Below are 15,705 nucleotides of genomic sequence, written 5' to 3'. Positions count from 1 at the left end.
ATATTATAATACATTCATAAAGTTATTGCTATTTTGAATATTGTATTCTTACAGCATTTACATATAATCCGATTATATCTAACATGTAATGTATATTGAAATATATTGCAATACTGTATAAATATACTGAGTATTACTGACTAAAATTGTTATACCTATCGGTTTTTATTTATCATAGTTTTCTAGTCTAAGATTATATTTTGAAATCTTAATTAATGGTTCAATGAATATAATAGACATCAAAATCAATTTAATGTCAGCAAAACGTCATATATTTTTTTGTTATCATAAAATTAATAGAGAATATTATTTATATATATATATATATATAGAATATGCATATAAATGGTTATTGATTTCAATGATTTTTCATCACAACTGACAACTTTTAACGGAAATTTAAGTCATTTAATGATGAAGATGTCATTAATTTCTTGAAAAATAAGAAAAAGTGATGATTTCAGAAAATGAATTGAAATTTTTTTGTTAAAATTATTTTATATAAAATCATTTATTATCAATCAATTGTTAATTAATTCAAATTCAAATTAACGGCAATTTATCACTTCTTTAAATTTAATTTAATAAGATTTTATTATTAAAATATAAAAACTTATTAAACTTTGACATTTTTTATTAATAAAATAAGTAAATAAAATTAAATAGTGTTGAATTTCTATATTTGTGCAATAATTGTAAAATAAATATATTCTTATATTAAATATTATTAAATAACACATTTTTAGTGGCATTAAAAGCTTTTATCATATAATTCTGTATTTATTTGTAATTTAATATCAGTTTTAATGTTTTCTTTAGCTTATATACAAAATATTGGACACCGTTTGAATTTTTAGAGTTCATTTATATCAAACAGAGTTTAATAGAGATTAAATAATTTTTATTTTATTCGTAATAAACACTTATATATATATATATATGTTTTGTAGTTATATAACTTACTATATATACTGTATTTTATACGGCTTTACTAAAGTATTGACTACAAGACATGATCTGAACACAAATGTTTGAATATTTTTCTTGACTTTTATATGAATTCACTGTTTTATAAAATTTTGCATAATATTTAATATTCAATATATATACTGTATATATATATAATACAGCACATATACGTAATACGTATTAGTGATATATAAATAATTTTTAGATTAATTTAGTTATTTATTATTGAAGATATTATAAAAACTAATGTTATAAATCAAAATTGATATAAGAAACAGAGTCTCGAGTCTCTAAATTCAAGTAAATATATATAATATATAAAAGCATTTATAACTTAATGATGTGACACATGAGTCATGACTTAAAGGACAGACACAAAGTAGTAGTGGTTTTTGAATCACAAACTCTTAGAAAATGTCAAAAACAAACGTGACTTCAATGCTGACAACAGATGTGACAGACTCTCAGAAATGACAAAAATTGGTGAAAAAAATATACTCACATCTCATGTAAAGATGTGTGCCGTTAGTTAGCTTTAAAAATCATATCAATTTTATGGGATATCTATTTATTTAATAGTAGTTTTATTTTTATAGCTATGTTAAGCATTATATATATACTTATTATATATTTTATATTAACAATTAGTTTTTTTCCTTATTAAACATTGCACTTTTTCGTCAAATTAATTTTTATTTGATATCATTATCATAATTATTATTTTCATCATTTTTATGTTACAATATTTTGCAATTTTTGTTGTTTATAACAATTTATATTTAATTATATATCACATCATTAAACGATTTGTGAAAAATGGCTATTTTTAATTATTATAAACTTTTTAATTATTTTATATTTTATAAATTACTAATTTATAATAAATTGAAATTTATATAGTTATTTATTATATTATATAATTAAAGTTTTTATAATTTATAGTAACAAAATTATTATTTATAGTATTTTTTATTTGTGTTAATATACAGTATAGTAATACACTATCTAATAAAAAATATTATAAATTAGATCAAATTATTTACATTTTAAGTTTACTTTTAAGTGACTCTATGGGACTATTAGACTGTTGTAAATGTTTGTATTAGCGGTACATTTATTCGTCTATTAATTAGTATTATATTAAATAATCCTCTTTTGTAAACATTACCTCAAAGTCTATAAGTTTCTCTTTACAGATCAAACAGACATATAGACATCAAACACATTAAAAATGTTATATAATTTCTCATAATTAAAGAGAAAATTCTTTATTATCACATAATAAATACTGCAAATGTAGAGTAAATAGTGTAAACATTAGAGAATAATCTGTTTTTATAGTGTTGTACTTTTAAAAACTAATATTTATAATGATTTTTATTATTATTACAATTTTTATGACAATTCTTAGTTATTGTTATACTATATAAATAAATATATGCTTTAATAACATGAATTAAAGCATTAAATGTAATGCAATGTTAGATTTCTATCTAATTGATTAATATCAATACAATTTAATAATATTGTGAGTATTTGGTGAGTACTTAGTATGGCATACAATACATGAGTTGGACAGCAATAGCATTGATAGCATTGATACTATCATTGATAGAGTCAATGCATTGCGAGTCAAATAATTAAATCAATCATTCGCTGCCTTACATTGCATTACAATCTCAATACAATGCACTACAATGTGTGCCATAAATTGGTAGTAATTGTTGTGATAATAGTGATGTGATTTGTTTGCAATTGACTTATCAGCCAATTATTTGGTACATCAAGTGATATAAGAAGTACAGTACAGTTGTTATGTACCCCAGAGTTTATATACCATTGCCATCATTCAAGTGTACAGTTAGGAACTGTAGACATATGGCAACACATCAATAGTGATCTAGATTTGCACTAACTATTCAGTGTCTCATCAAGTGTTGTCATATGTTGTCATATGTATGCCGTCGATGTATTTATCCTTTAACTACTGTATGAGGGACTGGGATGCCAGTGATGTGCCAGTGCTTGAGTGCGCGCATAACATAACACACTTACATAGACTCCCGCATAGACAGAGTACAGGCATTTGTGTTAACTCATTGAACGACTAACTCCAAGATCTGACTCTCAAATTCATTGCAAAGATTGTCTGAAACAAACTTATTCATACATTTCTCTTATATATAAATGTTTTAATAACTATTTCAAACAATAAGTGAATTTAAGTCAAACTATTTGAATGGATTCCAAATTTTTAGTTCAATTTTTTTATTAACAATTAAGTGATTGAATTCAAACAAAGTAAATGATGAAACAATTACAGAGACTAACTCTGATGTTTGTATCATATAAGACATCCATCTGTTTATTATTAGTGACGATATTAGCATTTATACAACAATTTAGCGAAAGTGATGCCGAAGTGATCACGAGTTCGCCGTACAGTCGTTACGGCGCTTCCTATCAGACCACCAGTTGTAGTCGTGAGCCGACAAATGTGGCCACAACTCAGACTAAAGGAAATAATGGTTTTAAGATTAAATTGAGTGGTAATCCTGAAAAATATGTACCAGGTGAAATGTATACAGGTAACTATTTCAATTATTACATTTTTTAAATCTCAAATTTTATTTATTTATATTATTTTTTCGAATATTTTATGGAAAACTGTTTATATAGGTCTCAGAAAGTATTAAATTTTTAAAATAGTATCTTAAAGTTGTTTATATAACTACTAAAATATACAATAATTGTGTTTATTAAATATTATATTGTAGTATTGGTAACATTTTTGAATTTAGATTTTCTATTTAATAATAATACGGATTTTCCTAATATTATTTAAAAAACATTATTATTATTTTTTAAAAACTGTTTAAATGACAATACTTATTGTTTATATTATTTGATCTGCTATTTATTTGTTTGCAAAAGCATTAATATTAATCAATTTGACACAAAAGCATAAATATAGTATTTTTGTTTCAATTAATTTGTAAACTTAAACACAAAACATAGTAATAATATTTTGAAATTTATATTATAATATATAATATAAAAATATATATAATGTATAAATTTGTATACTATATATATATATATATATATATATATATATATATACTAAATTTATATGATATGATAAATTATATGTTGAAATTAGATTTGCTATTTAATTTAAAACTGAAAAATTGCTTAAGTTTTTAAACTATTAGATCCAATATATCTCAACTTTCATCTCTTATTAAATGCTAAACTTGTCTCTCTATAAAATAAAGTGTATTTTAAGTTAAAAAATATATATTTATTTTTTATAACAATATTAAATTGTCTACAAAACAATACAAAAATCTATGAGGCCATCAAAATCATATTTACAGATATTTTAAAAGTGAGATCACTATTTTAAAAGATATTATTTTATTTCAAACTTATTTCTTTATTTTCTTACTGTTTTATATGTAATATAATTAAAACCATACGACTTCTTAATTATATAAATAAATTACATAAATATGTTATTTTGATGTTTACATAAAATACTTTGAAATTTATATTAAGAATTAGAGATAACACAAACAATTTTAATATAAACATATGTTTATTTGTTATATAATCTTAAATTGTTAATACACTTTAATTTATTTATTAAATGAAACATTTCATAATAGGGCATTCATTTTAAACAATTATTAGAAAATGAAATACAGTATTATTAGATATGTAAACATTAAAAATTTCCATAAAATTTTTAATCACTTTCATTTTTTAATTTTATTAAAAATATAACTTATATTCTATATTTATATTTTAAATATGATAAACTAACGAAAATATTTTTAATAAATTAGATTAATAAAGAAAATTATATCAAAATATTTCTATTTATTACGAGCCAATGATTTTGTAGTGAATATCGTTTTTCATGTAATGTTAAGATTTATTACTTTTTTCTATGAATTAATAACGAGAGCAACAAAATCACTAATCATTTTTTCAAGTGATTATAATATTGTAAAGTTATTATATTAATAATTTTCTTTTGAAAATATATTTCATTAACAGTACGCTTTGTTTAACGTTTATGAGTCTCTGGCCAAATGCCATACAAACTATTTTTTTTTGTTAATAGTAGACGAAACACATTTTGTTTTTGATATATAAATATATTTTTGTTACTAATGAACGACAACCTTGTGATAACTTGCGCAATATAATTAGCAAAATATTTTTAATTTACAAACATTGTTATCAAAATAAAACTTCATTCAATAATATTTTATGTGAAAATATTAAATATTTACTTTTTAAACTATATTTACAAAGTGATGGCAACTAAAAGATTCATAACATTGACAGTGATATGGGGCTAACATTAAAAAATTGAGGGGAATTTACTTGAAATTTGGTAGCTGTCATTTACGGAATCTAAACAATTATATATTGCTATATATAAGTTTTGAGTGCATTTTTAAAACATATCAGTTTCTCATTGAAATTTCTAACGTCTCATACAACTAACTATAGAATATTTTAAATATATGTTTATCTTAAAAATATAATTTTTATTTCTGACATTTTTAATATATTCTTGAAGCTTGAGATTTAAATTAAAATTTTGTAAATTCTTTAGGCAGAAAACTACAAAAAAAATATTTTTATTCATATTTTTAAAGTAACCCAATTAAGCATACAATATACATATTTAGCTTTTTATATTATGTATGTTATAATAATAATATATACGGTATATACAGTATGTATATAATATTATTGTATGAGAAGTTAATGTCTAACCATACTTACAACTTTGGTAAACCTAAGAATATTCTGTACATTGTATATAGTATTGTGTTTATATGATGTAATTTATATTGAAAAGTATTTATTTTGTTTAGCCGTAAGGTATTTGAATGTTTGAAGCAAAATATCAGCAATTTTGTTGGACGTACCGCTAAATTAACTTAAGTCCACTATTGTTATTGTTGTTGTTTATAATTTAGTTTTCTACAAAAAAAAAATATTTTTGTTGATTATGGCCTTTCATGGACTAAACATAAATGTATTGTTAAAAATTTTTATCAATTTGTTTATTGATGACTATAGTTTCTAATACTTTACTTTTATAGTTAACCTTACAAATAGTGCCGTTAGTCTATACAAGTGTAAGCACATGTCCAGCACTTTACARTATATATCGTAAGCAAACATTTCGATGATGAGATCAAATTAGGAATTGGCCTCTATTTCTATTATGCACTCAAACATTGTTTCATTATATTTATCCTAAAGACATATAACAATAGAGACTTGTCTTTGTGTTTGTCTGTGTATGTACTGTGTGTTTGTGTGTGTGTGTGTGTGAGAGAGAGAGAGAGAGAGAGAGAGTCGGTATTTGAAAAACTTACTTTTAGTCCTTACTCTAAAAATATCAGTGCTCTTACCGGTGCTATTAACTTAGATATTGTTGAGATATAGTGAAAATAGTATAAAATAAAGAGAATTCAATTTGTTTTTATAGACGACACTATATTTTAGTAAAATAAAAATATTAGACTTCATTGAATCAAAATAAAGACATTACTATTGTTTGCAAACATATTATTTAAAACAATGTTTGTATTCATTTTATTATATAATATTAAATTTAAATAACCATTCATTATATATTTATAAAGTTGTTTATTTGATCAACAATTTTAATTAAATCAACAATTTTTCTATAAATACCAAATATATTTTAATTGTATTACTATACTCAATGATATTAATATAATCACTAAAATTTAATTATAATAAAAAGCTAAAAATATGATAGTATACTATTTTCATTAATCAATTTTAATCGTATATTTAATACGATAACAAATGAAATCTGTTATACAATTTTTATGAATATTTAATTAACTTTAAGTATTGTATATTTATTTAGAGTCACATAAAATATACGATACGTTATTTGAATGATTAACTAAATGAAAAATAAACTTAATTTACTAATCTATGAATATTGTTGTTATGATGAGCACAAATGTGTATCAATGTGTGTGTGTGTGTGTGTGTGTGTGTGTGTGTGTGTGTGTGTGTGTGAGTGAGTGAGTGAGTGAGTGAGTGAGTGAGTGAGTGAGTGAGTGAGTGAGTGAGTGAGTGTGTGTGTGTGTGTGTGTGTGTGTGTGTGTGTGTGTGTGTGTGTGTGTGTGTGTGTGTGTGTGTGTGTCTGTTATTTGTGTGTTATGTGTAACACTTTATTATAGAATACACAACACAAACAAAAGTAATATAATTTAATAGTAATACTCATGTAATTCGTGTATAAATAATGCGGCAATTCTTTCATCAATTATTGAGAATTACTATGAGTTTTGTTACAAAAGAGATACAAAATTTACTCTTTTTATAGACAAATGCAAACCCAATGGGATCTACACTTCATCTTTACTATTGATTGCTTTTAGTCTATGTTTTGTTACAATTAAAACTAAAACAACCAAAAGTCAAATACAAAACACTTAATTGATTTTTTCTCTATTGAATAGTTGTTCTTCAAGGAGACCAACGGATATCCAAATCGACGACAAGTGTTCACAAGTTTATTGAGTTTCTGTTAGTCGTCGAACCTCTTCAGGAGACCCGACAGGAGATGACCTCTGCGGCCACCGGACCACCCATTTTGCCAGATGTCGGACAGTTCCAGGTATGACATCATTATGTTTTATAAACTATAATAATGTAAAAAACACATTCAATTCAATTTATCAAACTTTCTAAATTGAAAGCATTTTAACTAATAAGCGATTTAATCGATCACTTAAATAATGAATTAAGCAATTTGTGTGAAAATATTGCAAATGTAATCATTTAATCTGATATCAAATCCCTAATTTCAATCAATCTGTGCGACACATTTGTTTTGGTGTCACGTTTACACTATTAAGCTATCCTTTATATATATTTATATTCAATTTATCCATTAGTTTGAAATGTCTCTCTCAATGCCTGCACACCAATCAATACAATTGACTTTTTGCTTCTTTTACTAATTATATTAATTTATTGGAAAACATTTAAAGAGTAACTGAACAATGAATATCAGTTGAAATAATGATATTTATACATTTGGTTAATAGATTTGCGAAAAATAATAAAGTAATTTAATTTGAATTAATTTTTTTTATTAAAAATCTCTTTATAAATAATAAATAATAGCAATTCATTGCTATAAAATTGAATAAATAAAATTGAATTGCCATAAGAATATTCTTTAAATGTTAAACATATACTGTATATAAAGTGAATTATATCAACAAAAGTAATGGCAATAATAAAAAGCAATCAGAATTTTGGAACCAACAGTTAGACTATTGATTGAATTGGGATTTCAATTTATGACAGTTTGCTTGAAACCTCAAGTCATATCTAAATTATTTACTAAATCTTGAAATTCAATGATAACATTAATAATAATAATAATAATAATAATAATAATAATAATAATAGTTAAAATATTATATTTAGTTTTGGACCATTAGTTCAGATGCATAGAACTTATGTGAAGTGTGAAAAAAGTTATTAACATTATTAAAGATCATAAATTTGATGAATATTGTTGTCATAATAATTGATTTTTATATACATTATTATTATTATATTTTTTATTATTCAATATTGTTATTCATGCAAATACTGTATATGATAATTGTAGTTTATATTAGATAAATTTATTAAGATTTATATAATAAATAAATAGTAATGTATTTTAATATATTTAGTTATATAGCGATTCTTTGGTCAAATTATCAGATGATTGTCCAAATGCAGTGACTCACACATCATCGGTGTCTAAGATGGAGATCAGTGTGATGTGGCATGCACCTGCACCTGGATCCGGGTGTGTTGTCTTCAAGTAAGATTATAGCTATCATTTGTTTAATTATTTTGTTTATTTTTAATTAAAATTATTAATTAATGTTAATATTAGAGCAACAGTAGTTGAGAGGAAAGATATGTGGTATATGGATGACAGTGGACTCACTAAAGTTATTTGTGAAGAAGAAAGTGAGAGTAATGACGAACAGCCGGATATAATAGAGGAGTGTTGTGCCTGTGATGAAGCCAAATATGAAGTGACATTTGAGGGTTTGTGGTCTAAATACACGCACCCGAAGGACTTTCCGGCCAACTTCTGGTTGACTCACTTTTCCGATATTATCGGTGCGAGTCATTCGGCCGATTTCCGAATGTGGGAATATGGAGGCTATGCTTCCGAAGGGGTCAGACAAGTGGCTGAACTCGGAGTTACAAAGAAACTGGAGTCTGAATTGAAAGCGGAATCTAATAAAATCAGGTTTTTAAATATACTTTTTTATATATAATTTTATTATTATTATTATTATATACAACATTTTTAATATAGTTTTTATCAATAAAATTAATTGAGTTAATAAGTGCATTAAATCATATAAGTGACATATAAATGTGTTCAACATAAGTGTAAATAGCRTATAAACTGCTGGTTTTATATGTGATATTTTGTAGGGATGTATTAAATGGGTGTTTTGGGAGTAGACATTGGGGTCAATGTTATACAAGTTGTTATATTCTGTATGTTATATACTATTTGTTGGACTTAATTGTATCGATTCCTGGCTATAGTTTTATGAGTGCATTCACATTACTAATGGATTAATGGATGAGAAAATCTGATCAAAAGCTTTAATGACTGGAAGACCAGCACTTGTATTACAGATTTGTGTTAAGTCATCAAATAATATACACTATATTACTGTATAAGTTTATACCATAAAAGTTTATTCACACACTTAACAATATTTATTTTTTAAATCAAATTAATTATTAGTTTATAATTTTAATATGATAAATATATTTACAAATGACATATAAATTAATTTTGAAACCAAATATTAGTTATAAATTTTTAAACGTATTTAAGGTTAACCTGAACTAAACTATTGTGAAATTATTCTTATGAAAAATCTAATTAAAATTGTTAATTGAATTTTTGTAGTTTCAAAGCATTTTCTAAGTACTCTTTGAGCAAACATTTGTTGAATTTATTAATTTCTGAGACTTTACTTTTAGTAACTCATTACTAAATAATTTAATATATTTATATATAACTATCACATAATTAAAAGATCATCTCATTGTCTCATCCATTGCGTAACAATGGGCTCTACTCTTCATTTATAAAATAGTTTGCATTTTAGGAAATAATTTTTTGCTTAACATTTCATTTATGTTTTATATTAGATGCTATACAGTAGATAAAATTAATTAATTAAAATTTATTCGGTTATTAAAACGTTATTGTAAGCTTAGTTTATATAAAGTATATATAAAATTTACAGTATATGCAAAATATATGTAATAATTTATTTACTGTAGTATTTTTATTTACATAATTGGTAAGTTTATAAACATTATTAATGTATTTTAAATTTATATAATTAAATACATTTTGTTATGYACAGTATATCTAAATTAGGAAATTAAATTTAAGTGAGATGTGAACTAAATTTCCCGTTTAGTAAAAATAAAATGAAAGCACAATCAAAATTAATATATATTTATATAACTTTCTATATAAATATAATTTTTATATAAATAAGTCACACAAATTTTATAGCGTTTATCACATTTTTATAATCTTTATTATCAAATAGCATAATAATATAAATTTAATAAAAAAACAATTTAATTATTAATAATTTTTTATTCATTGCCAAATATAGTTTACTGAGCAAAAAAAATTAGGACTCAAAAAGTTTATAGTTTTAAGGGTTAATCAATATTTTTGAAGTGATGACAGAAAAATACAAAAATAACTGAATGACTATAAACTAAATCAATAATTTTGAGGGCCATTAAAATGCCTATAAACAAAATCTTCAGTAAATGTTTAAAATGTTTTAAATTTGTTTTATAAATTACTGCCGTATAGTGTTAAACAAATAGAAATTTATCTAAAAATCCAAGAAAATTTCTAGAAACTTTATTACTAGAAAGTAAATTTATATTTTTTGAATTTATCTATAACTTATCTATAATTATTTATTGTTAAAATAAATAGTTAAAAAGACATAATCATTAATATAAATAATTATATTTATTAAATATTGTATAAATTATTAAATAAATAAATTAAATAATTGATTGATTTGATAGAACTATAATCAAAGCTCGGGGTTTATGGCACCCAAACTTAAACGGCAAAACATTTGCAGTATTTCGTGTGGACTCTAAACACCATTTGATGTCATTGTTATCAATGTTAGGGCCGAGTCCTGACTGGATAGTAGGTGTGAGTGCACTGGAATTATGTCTGAAGAACTGTTCGTGGGTTACCGAGAAAGTCATGAATCTCTATCTATGGGATGCCGGCACTGACTCTGGTATTACTTATTTAGCACCCAATCATCCAACGGTACCACAGGAAAGAATCAGACGGATAACATCAACGAATCCCAATAACCCTGAGTCACCATTTTATGATCATACCGGTGCTAAAATGAAACCAATAGCTAAACTAACTGTTTCCAGACAAAGAATTTACGAGAAAGCTTGTGGTGACGATAATAACAATAATAAATTGTCGCCAATTTGTGTTGGCTATGATTGCGAGGACAAGGATGAGGACGATTCCAGACGTAAGTAGTTTTATTTGACAGTAATGTGAAAATTATATATCTGTTTAGTAATAGTTAAAAATAAAATTAATTTACTAACTATCAAACTTATATGCTATCAATTAAGGAACACCATCTACAGGTAGGAAAGCATTTAAAGTATATTAATTACTTTAATTCAATAGAATTGAGTATCAAATTATTAAATAATTATAATTTAAATTAAATATAATTATAATTATCTATTTGTACAACAATTTCAATTATTTTTATGGTTTTAAGGCGACTGTCAGGTAACAGAGTGGACAGAATTTACGCCGTGTAGTGCAACGTGCGGTCACGGCATACGAATGAGAACCCGTAACTATAAACACGAACAGTTGGCCCGACAGATGAGTTGTTTGACAAAACTGGTGGAAAAGGAAAGTTGTGAAGTCAAGTGTGTCAATGATGTCAGTTGTGACACAACCTCATGGACTGAATGGGGAGAATGTAGTGCTGTTTGTGGAAAGGGGTTCCGTACCAGAAGTCGAAAGTTTATGAATCGTATGGCACGTAAACTGTGCAATCAGGTAGAGTTGGATGAGAAGGATGTCTGTATGGGATCACAAATACAATGTCAAGAGCCGGAAGAGATCGATCCAAAGTGCAGTGTCACTCAATGGTCAGAGTGGACACCCTGTACGGTAACGTGCGGTAAGGGAGTCAAAATCAGGACAAGACTTTATATGAGTCCTCGACAATCTTCAAACATGTGTAACATTGAACTGATCCAAAAGGCTCCCTGTGTTGCGGATAAGATTGATTGTAAAGTCGACTTAAGTGAAGCTAAAGGTATAACTTTTATATTAATCCAATTATCAAATTAGTCAACATTTAAACATTTATTTTTGGTCAATACAGAGACATGTATGCAAAACAAAGAGGTGGGTCCCTGTAGGGGCTATTTTCCACGATATTATTACGATGTGAGTAAAGGCATGTGCTATCAGTTCATATACGGTGGCTGTCGGGGCAACAAAAACAACTTTGAAAGATATGCCGATTGTAAGCGTATGTGTGAAGACATGCTTAAGAGTAAGTCTTATTTTGATTGATTGCTTGTAAACTAACGATTACAGAGTAGACATTTGGCTATTATTTGTGTGACATTTACTATCAATTTTAACAAAACTATGTCTAATAAAAAGCTAGTGCTTAACCAAAAACTGCTTGCATTTATTGATTAATTGATTTTTGCTGTTATTATGACAATCAATATGATTATTGAATGGGTTGACCCACTGTGCAGACTTCGTTCAGGCATCTCTACCCCCGTCAACCATTGCTTATGCAAATGCTATGAAAGACGCGACCGTTCATCTCGAGAAAGGCCTCGTATGCGGTACTGACTCTCTAACTCTCTCTCTCTCTCTAATAATATCAATAAACCATTAAAATCTCATTTTTTGTACACTTTTATTGCTTAAATAAATTCGCTTATTTATCATATGATTTTATATTTAAAATATTAATAAAATAATTTTTAATTGTTTGTTTGACTTAGTAATTGCTGACATGTGTCTCTATATTTTAGTTATAACAAAATTTATTAGTATTGTATATTTATATAATATTATATAAATTTATATTTATAAATATACATTTTATAATTACAGTAAACTTTATGAATGCACTAATATTTGTTATATATTTGTTTAACTAAAAGCCTTGTGTAGACAATTATTGGCAAAACTTTGCGAAGCATTTGCCAAAAAATTAAATATATTTTATTCATAAAATTTATACATTTTTCAGAAGTTAATTCTTTTTATAAATAATAATCAAGGCTTACATTTTGTTAAGTTTATGACTAAAATATACAAAATGTACAAAAATAAACTTTCAAATATAAATTAGTTTTATATTTCAAAATATTTGCTGCTTTTTGTTTTATTTAATTTTGGATTCATTATAATTGATTTGAAATTAAAGTTTAGTATTAGTTGCTTAACTATTGATTCATTGATAGCCCCAATCGGTGCCTTGACTTCATTAACCTCTGGTAGCGTCAATACTGGTCAATCATTATCACCAATAAATGACCAGGGACCTATTATTGATTGTGTCGTATGTATCAGTCATTTAATATATTTAATGTTATAATATATTTATGATAATTTTGTGGACAAACAGTTGACGCCGTGGTCTGAGTGGACATCGTGTTCGCGGACGTGTGGAAGTGCTCGTAAAGAGAGGCGTCGAGAGATCAAATTGAATGCACAAAACGGTGGCAAACCGTGTCCTAAACGATTGGTTCAGCGAAGGAAATGTAAAGAAAATCCTGAATGTGGTCAGCATTTGGATAATTATTATATTCAAAGCAGTGCTTTCAATAGCAATACTAATGCTTTTAATATTTGATTTAATACTTTTATAGACGATTATCATAAGCCCAACATTTACACAAATACTAACAAATTATCGGCTAAACACAGTACTAGCAAAAAGCATAAACATCATCACCAGCACTACTAATCCTAAAATTATTAATAAATATTTATCTATTAATTTTGTAATATATGTAATTATAAACACAATTATGTAATATCCAGACAACACACCTGTCGATTGTATTATGGGTTCGTGGGGTGAGTGGTCTACCTGTTCAAAGGTTAGCCAATGTCCAGACACTTGTCTTTGTGTTGATAACTAATGCATGTATTATATGTGTTTCAGACATGTGATGGACAGGGCTTCAGGTTTCGTCAGAGAAGTATTTTGATGAACGCCACTAATGGAGGCATCTCTTGTGGGCCTCAATTTGATCGACAGATTTGTTCAAACTATAAACCCTGTTATTAACTGTTTTAACATTTAGAGACCCATTAATTGTATTCAATGTCTTATTATAAGTCTTCCTTATAATTAATGTCGTAAAACATGATATCTCATCAACAAAATCACGCCTTAAATTGACAAAAGTAATCATTGGTATCATTGATCCGTCCGATTGGATGCAATGGATTGAGTGTTGTTATGGTCAACACCAATGTCTTGTATGATATATTTGTCAACATTTATAATCAATTATCATTTTATTGATTTTGTAAACTTTTTATATATTTTATCAATTAATACAATTTAGTTAAGAAAACATTTTTTGACTTAATCCATGGCATCCAATTGGAAATTCTTCTAATATATATCTAAAATATTTATAATCTTCAATCACTTAAAAATAAATTATGATATAATATAAATATCAATAACTTTTATTATTCTATTAAAATTGTTAACGTATACAGAGTTTCATAGATTATTAAAACTGTTTTTTTAATAAATATTTTTTGATTGTTTACTATTAAAAATTATCTATAAAGAATGATAATTGTTATAATTGTAAATTATAATCATTATGCTACTTTTTAATTTTCAAATTATAATTGTCATAAATCTAAAATTTATAAATTAAACAAATGTTATTTAAAAAATTAACTGTTTGACATTTATCGTCGTTATAAATTATCGATATATTTTATTGCTGGACTATAAAAACAAGATTTATCAAGATTTATGAAATTATTAAATAAAGTGTATTAATATGTAATATATTTCTGAATAATTTATTTGTTTGTCATTTAAAATATTAAACAAACTATAGTTTGAAATTTTTTAACAATGATTGAAAAATAATAACAATTAATAAAAATTTGACATATCTTATAATATAAAAATTTATAGTTACGTATTATATTTTCATAATTTTTATTTTTAACTAATTTTTTAATATTAATATATTTTTTAACAATGTCTTATTAAAGGTTTTAATTACTTATGAAATATATTATTTCATATTATTTATATTATTAAGATATAATAATTATTATAAAATAAGAATATTCTTAAGATATATGCATGCATTATAAAATATATTATAATTAATTCTAATAAATCAATTACAGTAACAATAAATTAATTTATGGTATTAATAAATTATGATGCTTATACTTACTAAAATTATTTTACAATTATAAATCAGTTAATAAAACTAAATTATTAAATTAATTTTTATTTAGCATTTCATTGATTTAGTAATTAGATAATAAAC

The 15,705-nt window shown here is 24.8% G+C and overlaps 1 protein-coding gene across 4 annotated transcripts; it reads left to right on the top strand.

Annotated features, from left to right (window-relative positions):
* The first annotated feature begins 3,084 nt into the window (after positions 1–3,084).
* On the top strand, positions 3,085–14,826 carry LOC128958642 (spondin-1-like). Of its 4 annotated transcripts, XM_054304535.1 has the most exons (14): positions 3,086–3,557; positions 7,506–7,663; positions 8,739–8,872; positions 8,948–9,313; positions 11,155–11,636; positions 11,743–11,757; positions 11,898–12,449; positions 12,519–12,692; positions 12,907–12,999; positions 13,627–13,724; positions 13,791–13,947; positions 14,210–14,268; positions 14,334–14,653; positions 14,743–14,826. In XM_054304535.1, exons 1-13 carry the CDS (start codon positions 3,275–3,277, stop codon positions 14,457–14,459), a joined length of 2,697 nt encoding a protein of 898 aa, XP_054160510.1. In that variant the 5' UTR covers positions 3,086–3,274; the 3' UTR covers positions 14,460–14,653; positions 14,743–14,826. The 4 variants fall into 4 exon arrangements, with proteins under 4 accessions (XP_054160512.1, XP_054160510.1, XP_054160511.1 ...); XM_054304536.1 differs by lacking the exon at positions 11,743–11,757 and having other exon boundaries at positions 14,743–14,825; XM_054304538.1 differs by lacking the exon at positions 12,907–12,999 and having other exon boundaries at positions 14,743–14,825.
* Positions 14,827–15,705: the final 879 nt, after the last annotated feature.

Source organism: Oppia nitens, unplaced genomic scaffold (assembly GCF_028296485.1).
Source record: "Oppia nitens isolate AA-2021 unplaced genomic scaffold, nextdenovo-longstitch-racon4-pilon3 scaffold3_pilon_pilon_pilon, whole genome shotgun sequence".
Taxonomy (NCBI): Eukaryota; Metazoa; Arthropoda; class Arachnida; order Sarcoptiformes; family Oppiidae; genus Oppia; species Oppia nitens.
This window is presented reverse-complemented; position numbering and strand designations above follow the sequence as displayed.